The 24461-nt window shown below is 36.3% G+C and overlaps 1 protein-coding gene across 27 annotated transcripts in view; it reads left to right on the forward strand.

Annotated features, from left to right (window-relative positions):
- KHDRBS2 (KH RNA binding domain containing, signal transduction associated 2) overlaps positions 1 to 24461 on the forward strand; it is a 366714-nt gene that overhangs the window by 296024 nt on the left and 46229 nt on the right. For 25 of the 27 annotated variants that reach the window (XR_001877975.1, XR_001877992.1, XR_001877982.1 and 22 more), the window contains 2 exons: positions 6808 to 6890; positions 20238 to 20296. Coding sequence is in view for 2 of the 27 variants with exons in the window: in XM_017834826.1 (XP_017690315.1) it covers positions 6808 to 6890; positions 20238 to 20296 (142 nt within the window). In the remaining 25 variants the exon portion in view is untranslated. Of the gene's footprint in view, positions 1 to 6807; positions 6891 to 20237; positions 20302 to 24461 lie in introns of all 27 variants that reach the window. The other 2 variants (XR_001877994.1, XM_017834828.1) reach the window with 1 other exon arrangement.

The following is a 24461-nucleotide window of genomic DNA, read 5'->3' on the forward strand; positions in this document are numbered from 1 at the left end:
TCTATTAGGTTTTCTTTTACATTTTCATTCTGTTCTGATTTTCAGTACACTGAAATTTATTTTGCATTTAGTTGGAAAATTATAGAAACAAATAGAAAAGAATAAATAGAAAAGGAAAGAAATTAAACATACATTTAGGAGAGTACATGGCAATCTTTTGAAGTATCTGAGATTCTGTTTTACTGTGCCTGCTTTTGCAGTGCACAGCTGTTTACTTCTGTGTCCCCTGTCCTATATTTATCTGGGTAGTAAACTTGTTCAGTTTCACTCATCTTTATGTCAATGTTCTAATACCCCAGGGATTTCATAAGGTATGCATATCTTATGTATTATCATATGTATATGTCAATATTCTAATTGTTCGACATGAGATTTATTTAAACCACTGAAATAGGACAACATGAATGTTTTCTGCTTTGAATTTGTAAAATCTCCATGACAGTGATTATATTGAAATTTCAATTATATTTCTATGAGTACATGAAAAATGTTCATCTCTTTATGTTTTACCATTCATTTATAAAGGTGTTTCCTACTGCTGGTGGGATTTTGTTGAGATCAAATGTGTTGAGATTACTTCATTGCCTCTGGTGAGCTTGTCTACTCTGGTTTATCTCAGCACTGTGGACTCTAGTTCATATATTGCGTTTATGAAGTCCCTAACATTAGAGTTCTGATTTTTCAATTGATTATTATTCCCATTTTAATTGCAGCATATTTTTATTATTATTACTACTAATTATAATTTTGATAGATATAGTGCCACTCTGCTTACTTTTTAGTTCATCTTCAAAATGCTTGGTAGATTTCCCAGTGCAGGGGATATATATATCATCTTTAACAAACTGATAATATGTAGTTTTCCTTTTTTCTGACCCTGGAGGTATAGTTGAAGAATCCATGACCAGCTATGATAATAGGCATATGTACCTATGGAATAATTTAGTCAGAATTTCAGTTTCTAAATATAAATTACAGTTTTAGGAATCCTTCCTCAGCAACAGACTAACTTCGCAGGTATTTCAGTGAGATTCATCTGCTCTAATTGCATGTTTTCAACACTTTGTAGTAGGTAGAGCAAAATTGCCATTTATTTAAATTACAGAAAATTAATATAATGAAATGTGTTCCTCTACATATACTTAGAGCTGCCACCACCTTAGAATGATAGAATCATAAAATAGATTGAGTTGGAAGAGACCTTAAAGATCATCTAGCTCCAATCCCCCTGACATGAGCAGGAACACCTTCCACTAGATCAGATTGCTCAGAGCCCCATCCAACCGGACCTTGAACACTTCCAGGAATGGGATATCCACAACTTCTCTAAACAACTAGAACCTCACCATCCCCACAGTGAAAAATATTGTCTTAATTTGCCATTCTTCCGTGTCCATTCACTGCATGCCATTGTAAAAAGTCCTTCTCCAGGCTGAAGAACCCCAGCTCTCACAGCCTGTCTTTATAGGAGAGATGCTCCAGACCCCTAATCATCTTGGTAGCCTCCTCCAAACCTGCTCAAAAAGGTCCACATTCTTCTTATGTTGAGGGCCCCAGACCTGGATGCAGTGCTCCAGGTGAGGTCTTCCAGGATGAAAGAGTGGAGCAGACCTATTGGCCAAGCTGCATTTGATGCAGCCCAGGATGCTTTTGGCTTTCTGGGCTGCAAACATGCACTGCTGGCTCATGCTGAGCTTCTCATCAACCAATACCCCCAAGTTCTTCTCCTCAGGGCTACTCTAAATACATGAGCAGTAAATTCCTTCAAATTATGAACTAACTTGCATGCCTTAATGTCAGTTATGTAAATCTAACACATGCATCCCGGGCTCCCTTTATAGTTACTGGAAAGAAAGTTCTCATTTAAAGAGCGGTTCAACTTGTTTTCAGATATGTCTAAAAAGTATTAATTATCATCTAAAAATATTTTATTTCTACCCTGTGAGTCTTATGGGAATCTACTGCCAGGTTACAGGTTACTGGTAAACGACTGGCTTTTAGCTTCTAAGCTAAGGTGATAAGGATGTGTGAGAAAGTAGGAATGTGGCCAAGTCACAACAGAAAAGAGAGTGAGACAGCAACAAAGAAGCAAGGTGAAGAAAAGACTGAAAGCTCGGCAAAGGTCCCTTTTCTGGGAAAAAACTTCTTCTACTTAACAGTTACAATTAGAGGTGGGTATTTATACCCTCGCCTTCTCCCTCATGAGCTACAGTACTGCTTTTTGTGTGCTGCTGGATGCAGCTGATGAGAAGGCTTACTCTGGTTATCCAGCAGCACATTTTTCTTGTTCACATATTTGCCAAGTAAAGTACTGGGTTGCATAATTCACTTTATTTTGACTTACTGTTGTTTGTGTTTTGCTTATTTATCTATTCAATTAATTCTAAATACTTTGAAATTTGCTACTTTTAAAAAAGTTGGGCTATTTTCTATAAAAAACAAATAAGTTTCAGCTTTCTTACAATGTATTTTATTATGTATTGCTAGGACATACCCAAAATATTGTGAATAAAGCAGTTTTCATTAGAAGTATTAGAAATACTGTCCTTCTTGGTTCCACAGAGTTTTTCAGTGCTCTGAAAAATCTGTTTTTAAGGCTATTCAAGAAGAGGTGATTTAAACTTGGTGCATTTGAGTGTGGACTGTTACTGTTTGAAACAGGATCTTAACATTATGAAGTAAGTTCAAGTTTAAAGAGATCAGATTGTGTTATATTATCATACCCTTGTAACTAATGATACTTAAAATTTTGTTTGTATTTATAATATCTCTTTCAGCATCTGAAAATTTAAGAAGATTTGAGTAAATCTAAATAGTTAAAATAAATCCTTCTCAATGGTATTTTGAGTATTGAATCAAATTGATACTTAACTTTTTCTCAGGTGGTAGAATATAAGCCTTTTTCAAAATATGTCCCTTTTGGCTTCTACACCCCTTTTGCCCCTGACTATAATTTTCTTTATCTGTAGTAGAGTATTGAATATTTCCTCCTGAATTGAGTGTTCCTAATGCTAATTTCAGATGCTGTTTTGAGATTCTTCTAAGAGTTTTTCCTGTCTTCACTTTATGGGGAAAGACTGGTAAATATTTATATCTGCTCATTTTCAAATAAATCTTTTTTTTAAATTGAGCTCTATTTTAAATTTTTTCTTAATTTTCATCTTTTTTGTTATTATTTTTCAACTCTTAACAATACCAAAATTCCTCAAAATCATCCATAATTATTTATAAACATTCTTAGTCCCACTGCAGCTTCAAATGTACATTTCTGTTCTTTTGTCTCCAGTCCAAATCCTAGACATTGGAAGACTAACTTTCCTTTTCTCTGACACAAACTGAAGAGGTCTTTTTGGGGTTTTTTTTATGATTGGGAAAGTTGTTTTAGTAAGAAATACCTGAGAAAAGATAGCCTGGCACAAAAACCTACCCTAGAAATGGCTATTGTCATTTGACATTGACATTTGACATTGACTATTTCTAATAGTTCCCCATTGCATTTTTTTCCAGTTCATTGTGGTAGGTTTTTTATTCTGAATGGTGGTGGCAGCTACCATTCCTACACAGGAAAAGAGTCTTCCCAGGCATCCAACCACATTCCCTTGAATACCCCTGAGAATCAAAATTCATCAGTAACTTTCAAAAGATGCTGTTTCCCTCAGGTTATGCTTATCTGCACCCTCATTAGCCTCATCAAAGAACTCTGAAAATGTAGGGAATTGCTTTCTTCTCCTTCACTGAAACTAAATGGCTTGAACCTATCAACTTTTTATACAAGTTTTCTAATATTCTGACTAACGTGGAGATCTGGATCAGATCATGTCCAAAGACACTTTATCTGAGCGTATTTCTGCTTGAAAAGCACAGACCTCAGTGAAAAGGCGTTAGAACTTAACACAGGAGGGAATGTCTAAGTGTTATACATATATATGTGAAGATTTCCGGTGAAATAAATGAAACTGTAGAAATTTTAGAAGAACAAATGTCCTATTCAAATCACTGACAGTGTAGGTAATCCTTTTTCCTTCAATATGCTGAGGGTAAAGCAAGTACTAGTAACTTAGTTTCTCTAAGAGAAAGGCTCTGTTCCTATCACCATATATATAAAGAACATTTATCAATTTAATACGGTTTGTTTGTTTGCTTGTTTTTAATATAAGGCCTAACAGACCTAGAGAATGCATGAAGTAGTCTGACTCTATTACTGAGCAGAAAATTGCACTGCATTTGGAGAGGTTATCTTGGGTTCTGGTCTCTGGGTTTATACAGAATTGCTTTTGGGAACACCCTTCTCGTCACACAGAGAGCACAAAATATGTTAATTTGGACACCATTGAACTCATAGCTTTTGATCTCAACAGGTGGGAGCTGGTGTTTCATCTCTCAAAGTGCCCATCCAAGAAATACTTTCAAACATTAAAGTCATACGTTCTGGGGAGCTGAATGTTAAAGAGAAGAAAAATGTTCAGTGAGTTTAAGACACTTTAAGGATGTGAAAGGAGCTATTTTGGGTCTCAGTTCTAGACACTTAAAGGCTTGGTAGGTGTCTGGGTACAATACACCATATTAAACTTTTAATAACTGCGTGTATGCACCTTACATAAACACTTCACCTGTAGGATTAGGAAATAATTCTCATACAGAATTACACAAATAAATGAACATTATCCAGAAAATAGTTTTTCTTTATTAAAGAGATATTGTGCTTTTTTACTTTGTCTCTGTTTTCCAGCCATTCCACTTGAACCATTTGCACTATATTGACATACTCTAAGCCTTTAGGGAGGCTGTTAAAATCTATAACATGAACCCACAGAGGTGTCAAATATTAACAAGTGTTCTCTGCCCTGCTGATGCTGAACATTGATCCATCTCAGGCATCAAAAAACTGAGAGAGTTAATTTGTAATTGTTGCTTTTCCCATTCTCTCATATGGTGGGTAAGCAGGCTGAAATGTCTTTCCTCTAGCTATTTGACTTTATATAGGAACTTGCATCATCCTCTTCTTCACAGTAGCAGGATCCTGCCCAGTAGCATACTAATTCATGTGGCTAACATCTGTCTCCTGGGCTTCACTGTTTCTTTCATCCTATCCTCAGAAGCAAGATTGTGTATGTAGCTATCTAATATTCAGTATATCACTGTAGTGTGCAGGGATATGTTTTTAACAATACTTTTTGCTGTGAGTTTATACTAATATTAACTATTACTAATATTAACAAGTCAAACCACTGCACTTCCACCTGAAGTGGAAGATGATGAGGCTCGTGTGGACTTCAGGTTCTAGGAGAGGCCATTCCCCAGTCCCAAAATGGGACTCTCCCTCTTCTCAGAAAGGCTTTCCCTTACTGCAAGCTGACCTGGTGCCTGAGAAGTGAGGTCACCATCTGGAGTCCTGTCCTTCCTTCAGGCCATACAGCACTACAGGGATGAACTCTCCCACCTGGAATCCACACTTGTCCTTGTTGCTGGGTACACCAGAGGAACAGGCAGATTTAATATGTTTGACCTAAGGAGACATAACTGAATGCTTCCTCCATTGAATGTTTTCTTTAATTCGGGAGTGCCAGTGAAGTCTTGTTCAATACCATTATGGAGTTTATTTAGCAGAAATAATGAAGTACCAAACCAACACTGTACTTTGGGTGGTTATGATAGTGTACCAAGAGTGATTGTTTATTGGACTGCTGTTATTTTGGAGCTGCATCATGCTGTCCCTTCTGCCCAAATCTAACTAAATTTTGCATAGCTTGTGGGGGGAAAAAGTTGCCTTCTGCTGTAATGAATGTTGAGTCAAAGATTTTTAAGACTCCTATTTCCTTTAGTACTTTCCCTAATGGGTTTTCTTATGACAAAAAAATGTTTAATTTCTATTTAACTAAAAATACTGACTCCTAAAAATCATAAAGAAGAAAAAAAAGTGTTTCCATACAGCCTTCTTCCTGCCTATTCTGTTGTCCTGTCATACAAGAAAAGCATATTAAAAGACATCCTTGGATTATATCTTTATTTATTTATTGTCTGGTTCCTGAGCACTCTTGGGTTCAGAGTCAGCTACAATGGATCATAACTACCCATGGTTCCTTCAGTGGAATATTCAGACATTAGACGAACTGAACCACCTTCTGAAGTCACTTATGTCTCTCTACCTTAGGCAGACTGAGCATTTGTCTGAGCGCTTCAGTAAGGACCCTTAAGTTAGATGGGAGGAACCTGTACTAAAATGTCTGTTAAGCTGTCACAGAAAAGCCTGACTTTAAAAAGAGTGGGATGCTCAGTGAAGGAAAAGGTGTTTACTCTAAGTTATTTTAAAATACATAATGCATTACTTGCTTGCAAATATTGTTTCTCATAGATTGTTATGTTTTGTTTTGTTTGTTTTTTCTTTTTTTAATAGATTGAATATTAAGATTTTGTCACAATATCATTCTTAATAGTGTAATACACCTGCCATTTGTTCCTTTCACCTATACGTATTTATGGAACTATTTATATAACAGACTGCCAGGAGATTATTATTTTTATTATCATTCATCAGTATTCTACACAGATCCCACTGGAGCACTGTGGTTTGGACAATGCACCACAGTTTATCAGTGAATAAGCTGAGTTCTTAAACGAGTAACTGATTTCTTTACCCTTGCACTGTACAGGTTGTGCCTCACAATTCATAATTCTCTTCAATCAGCCACATATTTTACACAATACTGAGCAAACACACCATGCATATGTTGATGCAAGTTATTTTCACAGCTTGATAATATCCTTTGATTTATCACTCTTCTAAGCTGTGTTCTGTTTTTCCCTCAGGGATACGATGATGGGTATGGGGGTGAATATGATGATCCAAGCTATGAGGCATATGATAACAGTTATGCTACCCAAACACAAAGGTAAGCATTTGTACTTTTACATTATTTTTTTCAAAGTACACTTTTCTCTCTTAGTTTTTCATATAAATTTCCGGTTTTATTTTCCACATTAAATTTTACAAAATCTCACAGTACTTTAAAAAGCTGTCAAAAAGTAATAATGGCAGTCAGATGTTATATACAGAGTTATTCAAATGAAGCAAAAATTTAAGCAGATAGTTTTTAAAATTGATGCAAAGTAAGTGTATTTTTTTACAAGCGATTACTTTATTTTCCTAGCTGATGTCATTCTGAACTTGGTTTTGCAGTTCTTAAGTGGTGAGAAGTGTTCAGGGGCATCTCATATTTATTGCCTTTACAATGATTTGAGAAAAACCAGGAGGAAATTAAAAAAAAGTAGTTGTGATGGTAAATACCTGCTTCTGGTTGCATCCACCATCAAGGTAAACTGTAGAAGGGAATTACATGCCAGAATGCTGAAACTATCTGTTTTCAGCCAGTTACTTTCTCAGCAACTCTCAGAATTGATAAGTTTGGAAATTTATTTTATGTCCTTACAATGTGCAATAATGGGAAAAAAATCACATTCACATATTATATTATGTCACTAAAATGAGGCAACAAAAATTACCTCTTTTTTTATACACATACACCACATGCACTCATCCATTAATCTGACAGTTGGTCCATGTTTACTAAATATGGAATGACATCTTTTTCACAGTTAAGCTGGAGGACAAAAGGGTGCTTCAGACTTTTATTCAGAAAGTGCTTTTATGGGTTGCTAAGAGTACTCATAAGACTGTGGAAAGGCAAATGAAATTTTGACAAGAAAAGACACAGATTTTAACTGAGTTCATGTGATTCTCACTGGGCAAGAAAGTGATGTATACATACAGGGTTCTGCAATCCAAAGACCAGAGGACCTTACACTCGCTTTTTTGTTTAACCATCTATTTTTGTTGAATGCTTTGCTGATGAAAATGCCTGTCAGAATTACATTCAGCTCCAGAACTGCTGTAGTGAGTGGTACTGGAGCTGATAAAAAATACTTTATAAGTATTTTTATAACCAGTGAAGTATATTTAAAAGGATTTCTCACACCTAAATGTGAATCCCATCAAGTACACGTTAACAACACTTTCAAGTAATTATACATTAATAGCTGCAGCCATCATGTTATCGTGTAGGTAGATATTCATGTTGTCAAATGTACTCCAACTTTTTTGAAAACAGTTCAGCTCATCTTTTGCTTCAAGAGTGAATTGTCACAGGAGATACTGCCTCTGAAGTAAAAACAGTAATTAGTTGGAAATCTCTCTGCTATGACATTGCTTTATATCATCTGAATTAACCTGTAATTTCTTTGCAAGTTGATGTTCCAGGCAACTAAATGACAAATATATCAAGTTTATGAGGAGTGTATTATAATGCAGCTAGAACTAGCACTGATAATTTGACTCAAGAAAGAAAATTTATAGTCACATAATCTACTCAATTAAACAGCTATTAAGTTTAGTCATCAGATATGTTTTCTACTAACATGAGCTACCTCCAGGATATCTAATCTGTTTAAAATCTGCAGCTAAAACATTTCCTTTTGAAATATATGACAGGACATGTGGTCACACTTATCCATGTTGAGTGGCACTTAATGCCACAAGTAGGCTATTGATTTCAAAAGAGCACTTTCAGAACCACAGACTTCTCACTTCAAAGATTTAAAGAACAAATAGACCATTAGATAAACAATGTGGATTTCTGTACCTTATTGGCCATTTAGCTTCACAGAAATGCCTCCCTACTGAGCCAAAAATAATACAATACAATGAAATAATATGACCAAGATATATGGTTAGATGTGTATATCAAAGTGTTTTCTCAAAGTCTCAGATCTTGTTTAATAGTATACTCCAGTCATATGATCAAGACGTAATATCATGTGCAAACCTAAGAAAGAAGATAAGTAGTACTTCTTCAAAATACTTATTCATCTCATCCAGTGTGTGATTTACAGGAAAAAAATTAACGAAATCTTGTAGGCAATGTCCATGCTTAGCCAGAAAATTATCATAACTACCCTCTGCAGGGAGTGACTGACATTCTAAAGCATGAGATGAGAAAAAATTGTAGTTAGTGGCTTAATGCAGAGCGTCAAGGTTTCTATTCTTGTTAAGGGCAGAGCTGCCCATTGCTTTTTATGGTTCATTAAGGAACCAATGTGGAAATTTTTAGAGCAAGTGCAAACTCTTGTCTGACTGTCTGCCTGTGTGCATTGACCGAGCCTTATTCTCTTCATTGCTTCAAAGAGAAGAATGTCTTGGTATGTGGGGTCATGAACACATGGGTTGGGAGGCACAGTCTGAACACAAGCTGAATTCAGTGTGCTTTATAGCTGAGCACACAGTAAATCATGCCATGTTCCCCGACTTACCCCATGCACAGAGTGAAGATAGTGTTTGGGCAGCCCACCACCACCACCTCTTACCCTGCCTTTGTCTTCCTTTGTCTTCTTGTATCTACTTCCCATTTGCTCACCAGGGTCTTTCTGCCCATATATATTTCAATCCCCAGGGCTATTCAGATGCTGTACTTTCATGTAAAATTATCTAAAAATCTGTACTAAAGGTCAAGGGATGGTGTTTGAATAGGTCCTTCTCTAATGAACTTCTCCAATGAACTTCTCCAGACAAAAAGCTCTGTCCTTCAAACAGCAGTCCAATTTTTAGGCTAAAAATAGTGGGATGGGGGTCACTTGTGGAAGAGATTGTGACAGAGCCTCAGAATCAGGCTGCACTGAAACCCATAAGTCTGTATGGCTGAATGAGGTAAGGGGCACCTCAAGCACACTTTGAAATGGACACAAGAAGCAGCCTGAAGAAAGAGAAAAGGACTATGGTAAGTGCCACCTGTACCTTATTATGTTTAGGGAGACATTTTAGAAATGAGATTTATGGGCTGTGACAAATACAGGCTATATTACATGAAGTATGTCCTGCTTTAAGTAGCAGAATATGTATTTATAAAGCTATCTTTTTCCTCCTTGTCTTCCTGTCCCATAATGACAACCCAGAGCATAGGATGGAACCTCAGGACAGAGATTTAACTGAACAACAAACTGCCCTTCCCAGGTGTGTCTATAACCATTTACAGGACTCCATGAAAGACTACACATTTACTGAGGACATTTAGAATCCCCACTCATTTTAGAAATTTGTTCATGGTGATTCAAAGTACAGTTTTTAAGGTAATTAGTTTGTCCAATACCAAATAGAGCAAGGAAACAATCATTTCAGTGGGCAGGAGAAGACAGCAGATCTGACATACTTCCCATGCACAGTGTTGCACTGTACTTTGAATTTCTCCATGAAGTCTCCACAAAGTCTCTTTTTCCTCTCTCTTCTTTTCCCATCCATGCAGTTGTGAAGATGGCTTTCAGTGATAAGAGTGTCTGCCTGCCCAGACAAACTAAGAGATACTCAGTAGTTGTAATTTTCATACACTACTCCCTATGCACTTGAAAGTCAGGCAGAGGGCACTTAAAACCTTTCTGCCAGCTCCCAAACCTGTAGTCTGACAACTTTGTTTAAAAATATAAATCCTAGACATGCTATGCAAAATGGTAGAAGTGTCAATTTCCAACTCAGCTGTAACATGGAAAATGTAGGAGAATCCTTTAAAGTTTTCAAAATGTAATACACTTTTTTATTTTCTTAGCGGGAACTTCAATTGTTCAGGATTCATGGGCTGAGTTCACTAGATCACCAGGAGAAAAGGAGAAAAGTTCTGTGAGGAGATCTAGAAGATCAGCCTCTTTGGTTACTCAGAGGTTGTTAGGAGATCAGACTGTACCACATGCAAAGTCTGGCAAAACTCCTCAGCCAAAACCAACAGAATAATTTGACAGAACTGGGTTCAGTTGCTGATTAGTTACCTGAGAACTGTGATGGCCAGCACAGCCATCATCAGCTCTGCTACCACATTTGTAGTCATTTCCAGTGACCTTTGTGTCTCTGCCAGCATGAACAGTTTCATTTCAAGGGTACTATGTCTCACAGCCAAAAGAGATACTAAGGAAATCTGGGACTTACTGGCCAGTCACGGGATGAACCAGGAAGGGCATGTTCTCTTTAATCCACTTGCATATAAATCTTCCAGCTGTATGTAGTGTAAACAGTGGTGCCTGACAGGTAAGAGCAAAGGAAGCCAATGATGTTTGTCTGATGAAGCTTAAAATTTGAGTTTGATATTATTTCCCTGTTCCACAGTGTCTGGCATGAACGCTCACACATGAGTTCTGGGTTTTGTGAACAGTTAGATGATATGACATGGCTTCCAGATCTGGTTGCTTGGCTTTTCCTTCTATCTTTTTTCTGTGTGGCTTTTGTTAAAAACATAATTCAGCAGCAAAATGAGTTGCTGAATGTGTGCTTTCTAAAGAAAGAAGAGTCTATGGCTCCCATCTTAGGCTGGAAATAGACTTGTAAATATCAGGAAGCCCATCACTTACTGACAAGAAGAATAAATAATGCAGTATTAAAAATAGGTGAAAATAGTGCACAACATTGCTGTTACAGATGCCATCCCACAGCGACAGAGGCCTTGTCGTGACATAACATCACCCTTGCTATGACTGCAAGATGATGTAGGTAAAGAGCATTTCTCTTGCATACCTGGACCCTGCATCACTAATGGCAGTAACCCAGTGTTAGGGCCTTGAAGCAATTCTTGGCAAAATATTTACTGTTAGCCTTGCAAATAATTTATGTCATGCGATAGGCAGCAGTCCTGTGGCTACACGTTTTGTGCTGGTCCACCGATCATTTTGGGCCAATGACTTCTTTTTGTTCTGTCAAACCCACACTGCAAACCCATCTTGCATCTGCTGAGCAAACTACCAAACTTCTGTTTCTGATGCAGAATTGCATATTATAGGCCATGTCATCTCTGAACTTCCCTTCTAAGAAGTCAATGATAGTACAGAATCTATACCTTAACATAAAGAAAGATGGCATTAATATGTCTGAAATAAATTCTACTTTTTTACATGATCTGAAGACTTTAAACCTTGTGTGTTAAATAACTGCTCAAATGGAATTATCGTAGAGAACTGAAGAAGAGAAAAAGGAAAGGTAACAGAGAAACTCAAGTTGACTGATAGTTTTCATCTAAATGAATTATATTTAATTCAAAAGATACAGTTATCATACCTATAGCTGTGCTGTCATGTGCAACATCCAAATTAGGCTCCTACTAGTTTTTCAAAACTAGTAACAGAAATAAAAGGCAAAAAACGCTGCCTGTGTCCACTTTCCTGCTATGGCAGATAGCTGCTATGACCATATTAATGTAGTGTTATCCTATGTTCATAGCAATACCGATTAATTCAACCAGTAACAGGCTTTACAATTCTGATGCACATTCTTCTAAGGACTCATACCCACAGAAAATTTCAAAAGCATATTCAGCCATTGAAGCTGAATATATTACAAGTTATCGGCTTTGCAATAGAAACAAGAATAAGCAGGGAAAAAAGTTTCTTTTCAAAGTTCATATTATCTACTGTACAGCTTGTGTTTACAGCTTCCTTTTTTGCAGTGTGGACTGCTAGTACAGGAGCTTAAGGGATCACTTACTTATTTCTGATCTGCTATGCAGGAATAGAACATGGACCGCAATTCAGTCCATGTCACTTATGTGGCTTACAGTACAATCACTTCAGTGCAAAGACATGCTGCAAAGTGATTTAGGAAGAATATTTTATCCAGTTGTATCTGCAGGAATTATTTGCATCAGCAGGGTATATTTTCCTGAACTTCAGTTCATCCTAGTTACCCTTTCTTGACCTCCAGATACCAAGAATTTGTATGTACATCTATTTCTGAAGATGAGTTCTTCAAAAACAGTGCTGCAAGTAAAATAACAGACTTGTAAAGACAGCAGTACATAGGTCAACTGGGCGTACATGTTCTTTGGTAGACTCTACCCAGTGATCCCACTGGTTTTGACTACTTGCTTTGTAAAATGTTCCAGCAGATTAGTTGAGAGCTATCCATACTTAAATGAAAGAATTTTGTCCTTAGTTTAAGAATAATGGTTAGACGGGAATGTGAATAATTATTAATTAATTTAGTAAATTATCATATAGTTTCATCTTTTGGTAATATGATGAGAGGTTTGCACAATTCTCTCTCACCATCAAAATATTACTAGATAGTAAAATATATAGACAAATGTAGTCCAAGCTGCAATAGGTAGAGTAGTTACACTAATTCATTGCAAAATAAATTAGTTATTATTATTTTTCTACTACTCACTCTCTTACTTTTTAAACACTATGCATTGTATTTATATTTTGTCATATTTCATTTTGTCTTTGTGCTTATATCCGCTTGTCCATAAATGATTTCCCTGTATTTTATTTCCAACCTGTTGAAATCAATCAAGGCAGGAAGCCTAGATTATGACATTTTATGTATCTTCACAGCAATCTAGTTATGGCATTCATCATCAGAGACTGTTTTCTAATGCCATTTCTCATTTATTTGATTCAATGAGCAAAATGGAATCAAATTTCATTACTCTGAAGTAAAGTTCTACCTCTGAAACTGGGTAGAATTCCTAAAATTCTGCATCATTCCCTTTGCAAATACTGTGTGTGCAGACATTTTGTATTATATTCTGAAATACTTGGTCATAATTCTGTGTCTATGAGAAAATGACAGAGTAATGTAGAACGCATGAAGAAAAACTGCCATGTGCTAGTAAATGGCAGATTGGTTTCTATTTTGTATTTTGCAAGAAGTTCAGAACTCAAAGTCATCTTGCAATTACGATGGCTCTCCACTTCTATCCTTGTATAATTCTGCCTTCATTAGTTATTATATTTGTTAATTCAGATTTGCAGTAGCGTGAAATCAAACATATGGAATTGCTGGAGACAGATGAAATCTAGTTTAACTTCAGTCGTGTTGTAAGCTAATAAATAAATCCAGGAATCTGGTAATGGAGACATTCTTTTCTGTTAAAAATATTGGATACAATCATACTTGATCTTTCAGAGAAAGGGAGGCTATCGTCCAAAATATTCACCATATTATTCCATTAGTTCTAAAGATGTGTTCAGTAAAGGACTGTATTTGTGATTTAAGGCTGAATCCTATGAGAAGTTCCTTTGTTCAAAAGATTTGTCATCTTCCCTATAGATATAATGCTCTGTTAGGTAGAGATGTTCCAGTGAGTTTCAGATTCCTGGAAGGATTATTTCTTTGTTCATACATTTCTACTATGAAATACTATTTTCTAAAAATTTATTCATGTATTGCAATTCATGTGAATGCAAGTCTTGCTCACCTCTCTTCCAAGCAGAAGTATACTGCTTTGTGTAAATAGCTTTTCTTTTATGGCCAGCTGTCTGTTAAATCCTGCTGGCTCCCTCTCTCTCTGTGGGAGGGAGAAGCATTACAAACTCAGTCTTAAGTAAAATGACTGCTGTAACATTAGACAGGATCCTGTTAACATAGGAGCTGAATATCTATTTGTACCAGCTATCCATGTTCAAAGTTGGAAACTCCAAAGATTACTGAACAGAAATTATGTAAGGAAAGAGGGAGATAATTGTATATAGGAGACCAAGACTTCAAAGGATCCATTTGAGAATGTGAAAAAGAATGAGTTGTCCCCCCTCTAAAATACTGAATCCCAACTGTAGGGATCCCTGTGAGTTATCCTAGGTGTTAGCTTGACTCAAGAATCTGTTGTCTAAAGGTAACCATGACTGGGATATATCTCTAAGGAGTGATAAAGGTTCACTTATCTGTACCTGTCTGAAGTATAGATGCTGATTGCAAACTGACAATGGCTGGGAATCTCTCCTCAAGAGTGCCAGTCCTAAACTGCAATATTGTTTCCCTCTCATATTGTTGAGTACTTCGACACAAAGATGGAAGTATCTCAAGTTATTTTTACTTCATCAAAGGTTAGTGTGGAAGTTTTTAATCTGTTTCATTATGAATCTGAACTGTAGAACTTCACTGGCATCAGCTGAATCTCTAGTTTGGACCAATTCATTTATTTCACAAAAGAAGCCTGATTATTATCTAATGGCAGAGTTATAACTTCAAGGTTGATCAAAAAGCTCTTTTCTAAATTGACCAGATCTTTCCCAAACATTTCCGAATAAGATTTCTGTATTATACTAAAATATACTCTCCGAGTTAAAAAGTACAACCATTAGATGGGTTAATAGAGGGTCTATTAGCTCCAAGGATGGAGATATCGACTGGGAAAAGTTTTGGGTGTATCCTTGATGATAAGGAATTCAGTACGCAGCCCTAATGGAGAAAACAAAGGCAGGCTGTGAAGTTGGTGGGCCTAGGATGTGGGAACTGCAATAAGGCCTCGAGCTTTGCCAAATGTATCGCCCATAGATCCTAGCCAATGAAAACGCTGTTGCTTGCTTACCTAAAATAAGGATACTGCTTGCTGCTAGCAAGGGGTATAAAAAAGCAGATGATAAAATAAAACGAAGAAGAGAAGACATCTTTCCTGCACATAACTGACTCCTTGTATCTTTATCGGCCGTCACGACTCCACACTGACAATTAAGAAAGAAAAAATGTTTTTACAAGAAAATATATATGTTAAGTCTAGATCAACAGGTCTTAATCAAAGGCTTTCAGTTTTTTAGGATATATCAGGATAGACTACAGAACATACTTCTCCTGTACAGATTCACATATTAGCAGTTTTTAAAGCAGGTGAACCCTTTCTTGTACCTTTCTGCTTTGGCTTTAGAAAGTCCATTGTATGTCTACAACCACATTTTGTGCTCCACAATTAGAGAATAAAAGCTTACATGCACCTTTCACCAAGTAAAAGCAAAGAACAAAAGGAGAGAAAGGAAGAACTAAACAAAACCCACACACAATCAAAAAGTATGAGGGAACAAGAAGTACTTGAATTCTTTAGTTCTTGCAATGTTCTGCTGCCTTATATTACTGCAGCTGTAAGAGCAGCCAGGGAACCAGATGGTAACGTTGTTAACCCAGGGTGTTTTGCCAGCAGCTTCTTGCAGGAAGAGATTGGTCAAAGGCTAACGCAGTCTATTTATTAACGTCATGATTTTCTGTACCTAACCCCACTGACCTCTGAGTGGTGAACATCACACTTCCCCTGGGTGGCTTGCTGACCCAAGAGTCACAGTTTTGTGGCTTCAATCTTAACTCTTTTGTTTGTGGTTCTCTGCCTAAACCACCTTAGAGCACTGTCCAGCCTTTTGAGTAAAAAGCTGTGTGGTTTCCTATGGGTGCTGACAGAATCAAACTGGAATTTGCTTTTCCTTTAACTAATGTCAATTTGAAAAAGTACCACTTAACAAGAGGTTAAAAGCCTCTCTTGGATTTTAAGGTTTCTATTTAGATACAGTCTCTCTACTTGGACCTTTGTCATATCATAATAGCCCTAGATAATTCAGGTTGGAATGCACTTAAATGGACCCTTATCTCTCAAATAAGGAACATCTTGTGTTGGTTTTTTTGGTCTTTTTTTTGTTGTTGTTTTTTTAAACTGATCTGGCTTTATCAGCATGAGAAGAAGAGATTACAAAGTTATAGAAACTTTGATCCCAAATCTTTAAGATTAACAGGTTCAAAAACATTAACCTAAATAAAAAGTAAAAAAAATAAGCCTAAATAGGTTACAATTATGAAGATTAACCATATACATATTACTAATCTCCTTGCACACAGAATAGGAATTAGGACAGAGTCATACATCTTTGTTGTAAAAGTTTCATATAGATAGAGATGCAGATAGAGATCAGAGCTTCTCAGATACAAAACCAGTTAAACTACTTTTGAGATACATGCCCGTGTGTATATCAGTTTTTCCACAAGTGCTACGTATAGAAAGCTACTCAAGTCTAAGTCATGGCATATCAAGATCTCTGTTTCAGAAGCCTGTTGTTAAAGTACAGTGCACATAAAAGCTGAGAAGTTGGTAATGAGTTAATCCTGTCTGCTTTATAAAATGTATTGCATCCTGCTTTCGGGTGGGTGCATGTACTTAAGTAAATTACACTTTATGTTGCTTGAAAGTAATGAATGCTAATGACAGATAATGGTGTTTTGTTTCCAATTAGCACTGCCAGGAGAGTCACAGGTTTCTAGAGCTCATGATCACTGTATTTTCCAGGAACAGTCTGAGAACTATAAAATTATATAAACAAGTTTTATTTATGCTGAATGTATTTCCTGATTGTTTCCTTCTCAGTTGGCCATAATGCAAATGAACTATATCTCTCTGTAGTTTAAGAATTAAAAAAAAAGCAACTATGTTTGTAAAGCCATAATCTGTCACACATTTTTATAAACATCACTCATTGTTCACTTTGCTAAAAAACAGAGGAAAATTTTTACAACTAAATTCATGTCATAGATTATAGTGAATATTCGGAGAGGTTTAAAATAGAGCAGACTAATGGATAAGCAGTCTGACTCACAAAATATGAGTTTAAATCTGGTATTTCATACTAAGAAATAAGTTTTCTTCACTTACGTATTCTTCAAAACACTTTCTAATATGAGTTGGCAGAGGATTTGAAATGCTATTTTGGCTCAAATCTATGAAAAAGATGTCTTACAGAGGCAAATAAAGTTGGAGAACTTAAATGACAATCATGTATTGTGCTATGAATTATGTGTTTTCAGGAATGTAAGTATTGTGCTCACAGACATCAAATATGCAGTATATAACAAGTTACTTCCTTTCTACAGTTGCAATGCCTCTTATTTTATAATGTTGTGTGTATTAACTTAGTATTCTGTTGATAGTGTATTTTGGTTCCAAATGTTCACTGCAGGAGTTTTATCTCACATCCTTATTTTCTCTAATAAAAATGTACAACAACAATAACGTAGCAATGAATTTTTTACCTGCTGTTGCAAGTCTTGCATTCTGCTGGATGTTATATTGATGGATAACAGCTCAAGGCCTGCTCAGTGACTACAGAAAGCAGCACTGTTGTTGATAACTTACTGGCCTTTGGACTGGGTCCCAAATGCTCTCCTTTTAAAGCTGACCTTTGGTTGCAGCTGCTTTGGTTTGTAAAAATGTATTGTGAAGAAGTATCAACTTCTTATCTGCTGGCAAAAGATGAGAGTTCTTGCGTTCCTTCTCCTCTAACACCACTCACTAGTCCAACACCCTTCTCTACCCAGGAAAGCAGGCAGTATACCAAAATGCAGCTTCTTAAATTAGACTTTTCATATGTCTGTCTGCCAGATCTGGGTGGTATGTCATCTCTCTGTTTTGAACATTGCAATAATTTCTTAGGTCTAAATCATAAACCTTGTATATATGACTAGATACATGATTTAACCCTGATGCTACCAGTGCTTTAGTTCACCTTATATAATCCTTTAATTTCATTTAACAGGCTACTAAAATCATTGCAAAATAATACAGAATGCCTATTATGTTGTAGAAATAGAAGATGTTTCTTGCACCATTTCAATAGGATGGTTTATAAATTTGGATAATTAATTTTCAAGGAACTAGATGACTCTCATTATCCAGGAAGTCAATGCTCTGCAGTCATTGTGTTCTGTAGAGCTCAGTTGGCTTTGGGAAAAATCTTTAAAAGTATTACTTTCATGTCATCTGTATGGCCACTTTCTGCAACTACTGTAGCAAATGGATTTCACCTCTCTGAGATACTGACTTCAGTGTAATTCATTCACTCACATGAATGACTTCTGGTTAAATAACGAAATTAATGCACAACAATTATAGTTGCATTTTCAGTTCAAAAAACCACCACAGACATTTGTAGCTGAAAACTGACTGTGAGAGTTGTGCCTAGCCAGACACAATTCAAAACAGCTTGACTGTCAGTTATCAGATACACACAATCAGTGGTCTCAAGTGAGATAGAGTGCATGCATTATTCTCAGAAATTATTCCAAGAATAATATAGATAGCTATTAAGTTCAAGAAATTAAAAATCTGATTACAGGCTGTTTGTGAACAAAGAAGTCAAAATTAGTTTAAGAAAATAATTGTTACAGATTGCATGTTTATCTCTATTGCACTTGTGAAATATTTCTACTTGCACTCCACTGTCAACTAAGCTTCTCTCTCAAGGGTAAACTAATATTTTTAAAATAGTAATCCAATATGGAAAATGACCTGAGCAATAATGTTATAATTAATGCAATATTGAGCTGATTGCCTGGTTCTGTTCATTTTGTGAGTCTATCTCACACAGTGTCCAAGAAAAAAGAAGTAAAAGTGACAACAACTGAAAACTAACACAGAGAAAGTGTCACATTTTCTCTTTGGTTCACTGCAGATCAAAGAAGTACAATGTAGTAGAATTCGTGGAGTTTGCAAGTTTTTCTGGGCAGAGACTGATTCTTATTGTGTCTGCCTGGTACCCAAGAACCAAAGTAGTCTGATCCTGAATTTGGTATCAGGTGCCAAAACCACAGTGCAAACTATAAATTATAATAGCAGTAAAGTGAAAGTGTGAATAATTCCATTTCCATTTAATTATGTCTTAAAGATTGAATTTTCTGGATGTCCACTCCACATAATAGCTGGGAATTGCTGATTATCAGGATGTAACTATTATCTAACATATTTTGGTAATGTTTTAATATGTTATTTACATAATTTTTGAAAACAATGAAAAAGTGAGTTTGAGACTCATAAGTCTGATTTTGCAGTCCTTGACCCCATTTCTTTCAATATGGGTTTTATTGATTACTGTATAAAAACTTTCCATGGATATCCAGTAACTGTAAAGAAAAAGGCTGTGGAGAATCAGGTTTCTTTCTACAGGCAGTGGAATCATGCTTTCTTCTTCAGGATCAAAGCTGGAAACCTGTCAGTTTTTTTGGTAAATATAAGTAATTTACAGGTTCCACACCATACAATACAGTCAGCTTTGTGAAAGCAAACTGTGCTGAGTTTGATAATACATAAATGTTTGGAATTACAGGTAAATGAGATTAGCACCTCTTTTGGCAGTTTAACAATACTGAATGATACAGTGGATGGTCTTTTTGCAGACCTTATTTTTGCAAATAGAATTTCTCTCAGTCTTTGTCACATCTCCTAGGTTTAGATATTTCGGATCAAATTTGTTTTATGCTCAGTAGATAAGAAATGTGATGTACTATATAATAGCCATTATTGTCACTGATACATTTTTCTTCATGTTTTTAAACACTTGCTATCCCTGAAACTAACTGGACTTTACTGTCATGTCAGAGAGTTAAAATACATTTCATTTGCTGCGCTCTGTTTTTGTTTTGAGTTGGTTACCCAGGATAATAGTGACATGGCTTTCTGAATTTGTTACAGTGTGCCTGAATATTATGACTACGGTCATGGAACAAGTGAAGAGGCTTATGACAGCTACGGTAAGGTCTGTTCTACCTTCAGCAAGTGTGAAATCAAAAGAAAGTATCTGTCACTGACAACTCAGAAATTACTTCCATATTGTGGAAGTAATTGTGTAACTTTAGGGTGAATTTTGACTTATTGAAGTAGGACCAGAAAATTGGACTTACCAATTTCAATTAAAATTACAAAGCCAATTACTCACAGTCACAGGTCAGTTTAACTGAACTTCAGCACCCCTGAAGTTTCTGATTAGCACCTGAATATATTTCACAGTGTTAAATTTCAATCTGCTTGATGTGCCGACAGTACTATGCATCTGCTGCTGTCATGTGCATCACTTCAACCAGCAAGGTTTGTGAGATTTTGAAATACAGTCTTTAATCAAAACGGAAAGAAGGAAAGGGTGCTATAACGCCATGGGAACCCCCACTGTACTAAGATAAGGGAGCATCTCATGCCACACTAAGCAGTATGAGTAGAGGGAGAGTTGTACTCTGTACTTCCTCACCGAGTCTGTGTCTGGGCTGGAAAAGTTCCACTTCATGGGAACCAAGGGCATGAAAGGAAACGAAGTGTTGCTCCAATGAGTACAAACCATTTTCTAGGTTGCTTGCTATTAGTGATATGCTTTGATCCGTGTTTTCCTAACAGTAGTTATCATTACACTATACCATCAGATGGCAGAGTGAATCTCACTCTGAGAGTTTCACTGAAATAATAGAGCAAAGCTGACTACTGACAGCTTAAAGAGTGAGCCTAGCATATTCAGGAGAAATGTCATGCTTGATTTACTGCTACTAATAAAGTATCCTATGTCTACATGGTGACTTCTGAAGCATTGTGAAAATGAAAGCTGCTGGAAATCATGCTGCAAATCAAAGTTACACTAAGGGGTTATATAAGGGTTGCTGCTTGAAATAATTTTATTCATGCAGCTGTGAAGTAAATGTCACTGTAATGCAAACTTGCAGTTTCCTTTGTATTGGTATAGAAATAGACATTACTGAGATGTCAAAATGGTTGCATTGCAAAATCAGAAATAACTTAATTTCTTTGTATAATCAGTTCTCACAATACATTTGGATAATATAATGTGCAGTCAAGCACATTTTCAATGCTAAACAAGTAATAATAATAATAACTTATCCATATGAATGTGAGTGGTTTGGTTACCCTTTGTTTTGTTTCCTTTTTGCTGATGCATTTTTAATATCTGCAGTGGAATATCTTTCTTCCCCTCTCCACTCCTCTCCTGAATGCATTGCTAAGCATAGTCTGAGCTCAGCAGTAAGAATTACCCACTGTTTAACTTTTAATTACACTTCACCATGCTGAATCTCTGTGTGTCTGGGCTAGACATTTAAAGTAGTGTCACTTTCCTTCCAATCTCTCATTTGTAAAACCAGAAGAATATCACTTGTTTTCCCAGCAGGGATTTTGAATGGACTAATTAGCTAAGGCTTACAAAGTGTTCGTACAGTGGCGTCATGACTAAATTTATGTTCTGCATGCAGCTCCTTTTTTTTTTTCTTTCCATTCAGCAGCTGAAACAAATTCAAAATGCCTGAGTTTCCTTTACTAGATTTGTCTTAAAATACATAGCTGATAACTGTGGACTTGCTTTGGTTTTTGCTTGAACTATTTTTTGAGCTGGCATTTGAGCACAAAGATCAGAAATAGTATTATCCAAAACCTAGAATAAACATGGAATAATATTCCAAATTGAAATTTTGCTACTTTCTGAAAACAGATATGTTTATGTGTGTTTGTGCTCCTGTTGGTTCGTTTACTTTAGCAGATTAGTAAATTTGCTAGTTCTGCGCTTTGGAAATCTGTGTGTGAACTTCCTTCATCCCAAAGTCACCACCATTTATCTGAGGAGGTAATCTGAGTTTACAGAGCTGTAGAACTGTAGAATATATGCTTAACTTCCTTACTTTCTTAGTTCCTGGGCATACAGTGATGTTCCCTCTGTATCTGATTTGGAGCATCACCCCTTATCATCCTCTCACTTAAATTTACCCTAATTCTCTGTTCCCAGTTTTTACTTGGTTTTCAGGATGTTTTGCAATTCATTGTGTCTCCTGAATCCATCCCACTGTATAAAATCAGCTGCCCCTTCATTTTTCACCATCCTGCAGAAATCAACAGTCTTTCATCTCAGTTCAGTTTCACACTTTGTTTTACCTTCCATAACAAGGCCATATTCCTCCTTTACAATTCTTTCTGGCATGCCTCTGCAATTGAGAATTCCCCCAAACTGAATAAGACCACATACAAATGGTACATGAGCATAGAACTGGTGTCTTATTGTCATGTCTTAGGTGTTTTGTGTAACAACTTGTCTTTTCACCCTTATCCATTCCAGTAACAATATCTGAATTATCAAAGATTTACTAGTTAGGCATTTCTTTACTTTCTCCTATGCATCCTCTTGCTTCCAGCTTATTTTTAGGGAGGTCAGTCTCAATCCTCAGAAGGTTTTCTTTCATTTTCCACGAAGCAATGAATACTAGTAACATTACTTCGTACTTACAATCTTTTTAAAGTATGAAATAGAGCTCTGTATTACTTGCTAAGTATTATACAGCACCATATGATATGGTACTCCTCTATGAGCTGCCTCCTAGGACTTCTCTTTCTATCTGTGCTCCTAAGAAGTAGCAGGTGGGTTTTGTCTCATGGGTTCTTCTATGCTCCTTTTAAAAGCACTTGTGGAGAATTCTGACTAGGGAAACCGTTTCCACAGAAGTTCATAAAGATTTATGGATTTATGGATTGTTCACAGTATGGTTGGAGAAATCACAGGGGTGTTTCAGAGCAGAGCCCACCCAAACACCATTTAATCCTCAGGAAGTTCCACATCTCTTTTGATTAGATGGAAGTACTAAACAAGAAAGGGCCTAAGTCACTTATCTGAGGCTGGGCAAGAGGGATTCCTACACACTATTCACCGCTCTAAAATCCACAACTAAACTGCCTTAACAACTTTTTCATTTTCTATTGTGAAGTTTCCTGAGAATTCCATCCCGTTCAAATCCAACCAAGAAAACCCCCAAGACAATAGCAAAGTCAGCTGAAAGGAGTATTTATAAAATTGCACTACTTCCCATGACTTAGGGATGTTCCATGAATGAAAATTCAGAGCACAGAACCCTCTCATGTAGTTAGATTCTTAAGCTCTATTGTGACACGCTTGTCACCCAGTCTCTCAGAAGGATCAAAGTAGAGACACTTCAAAGCATTCCCTGCAGCAGTCTCTGGGCACATGGAAATACACTGCCAAGGAATTATGAGATTCCTACAAATTTTTTATAGGATCAGGATTATGCAGCTACTGCTAGAAATTTTGAAGATCACCGTTCCAGGCTGAGGAACATAAATTTGGGATGCAAACCTGAAAATCTTCTTGGGGATGTAGCCCTTATAGGTTTCCTCATGTGAGTTGTAAAGAAATATCTTTAGCAGGCTCTTTAAAGACCAGTCATTTAAAGTACTGTACAGTTTTCAAAAATGTAAATCATCCTCATCTCTAATCACACTCAATGAACATTTATGATACTTATGCTACCAAGGGTTTTTATATCTGCAGATAAGATTTTAAATCTAAGAGTCTAAACTAAGGTGACGGTGTTGTGTTAACTTGATGTTTATGTTTTAAAAGAGAAGGCATGAAATTGGATTCATTTATGAACAAAAAGGTTTATATTCCTCGCTCTCATTATGCTTTAATAATTTTTTGGTTTCCCTTCTGGCAGTGTTGTCATCTGAGGAGATATCTAGTGAAAACATGAATTTAATGATTTTTCTTATAAATCGATTAGGATATAATGTACACCTAAAATTTGGTAACTATGAACCTTTCCTTCCTATATTTAATACCATGCCCAACTCCAAAAAGCAGCTTCACTGGACAGGACTGCTGTACATGAAAAGCCCTTTGTAAACTGTTCACGTTCTCATTTCTCTTTCTATTTCCCCGGTTTGGTTTTTTTTAGAGGAAACAGAATTCTTGATAAAGTGTTGGGGTCTGTTAGGCCACATTAGAAAGATAACAGAGAGTATGACTTGCTAGCAAGGCACATCCAATGCCTTAGAAGCTGTATTAATTACATCTGACCTGCCTCACAGTTGTTTCATCTGAACCCTTTTTCACCCTTGTACTGATCAGAGCACTCAAGG

Source organism: Lepidothrix coronata, unplaced genomic scaffold, assembly GCF_001604755.1.
Source record: "Lepidothrix coronata isolate B3197 unplaced genomic scaffold, Lepidothrix_coronata-1.0 Scaffold241, whole genome shotgun sequence".
Taxonomy (NCBI): domain Eukaryota; kingdom Metazoa; phylum Chordata; class Aves; order Passeriformes; family Pipridae; genus Lepidothrix; species Lepidothrix coronata.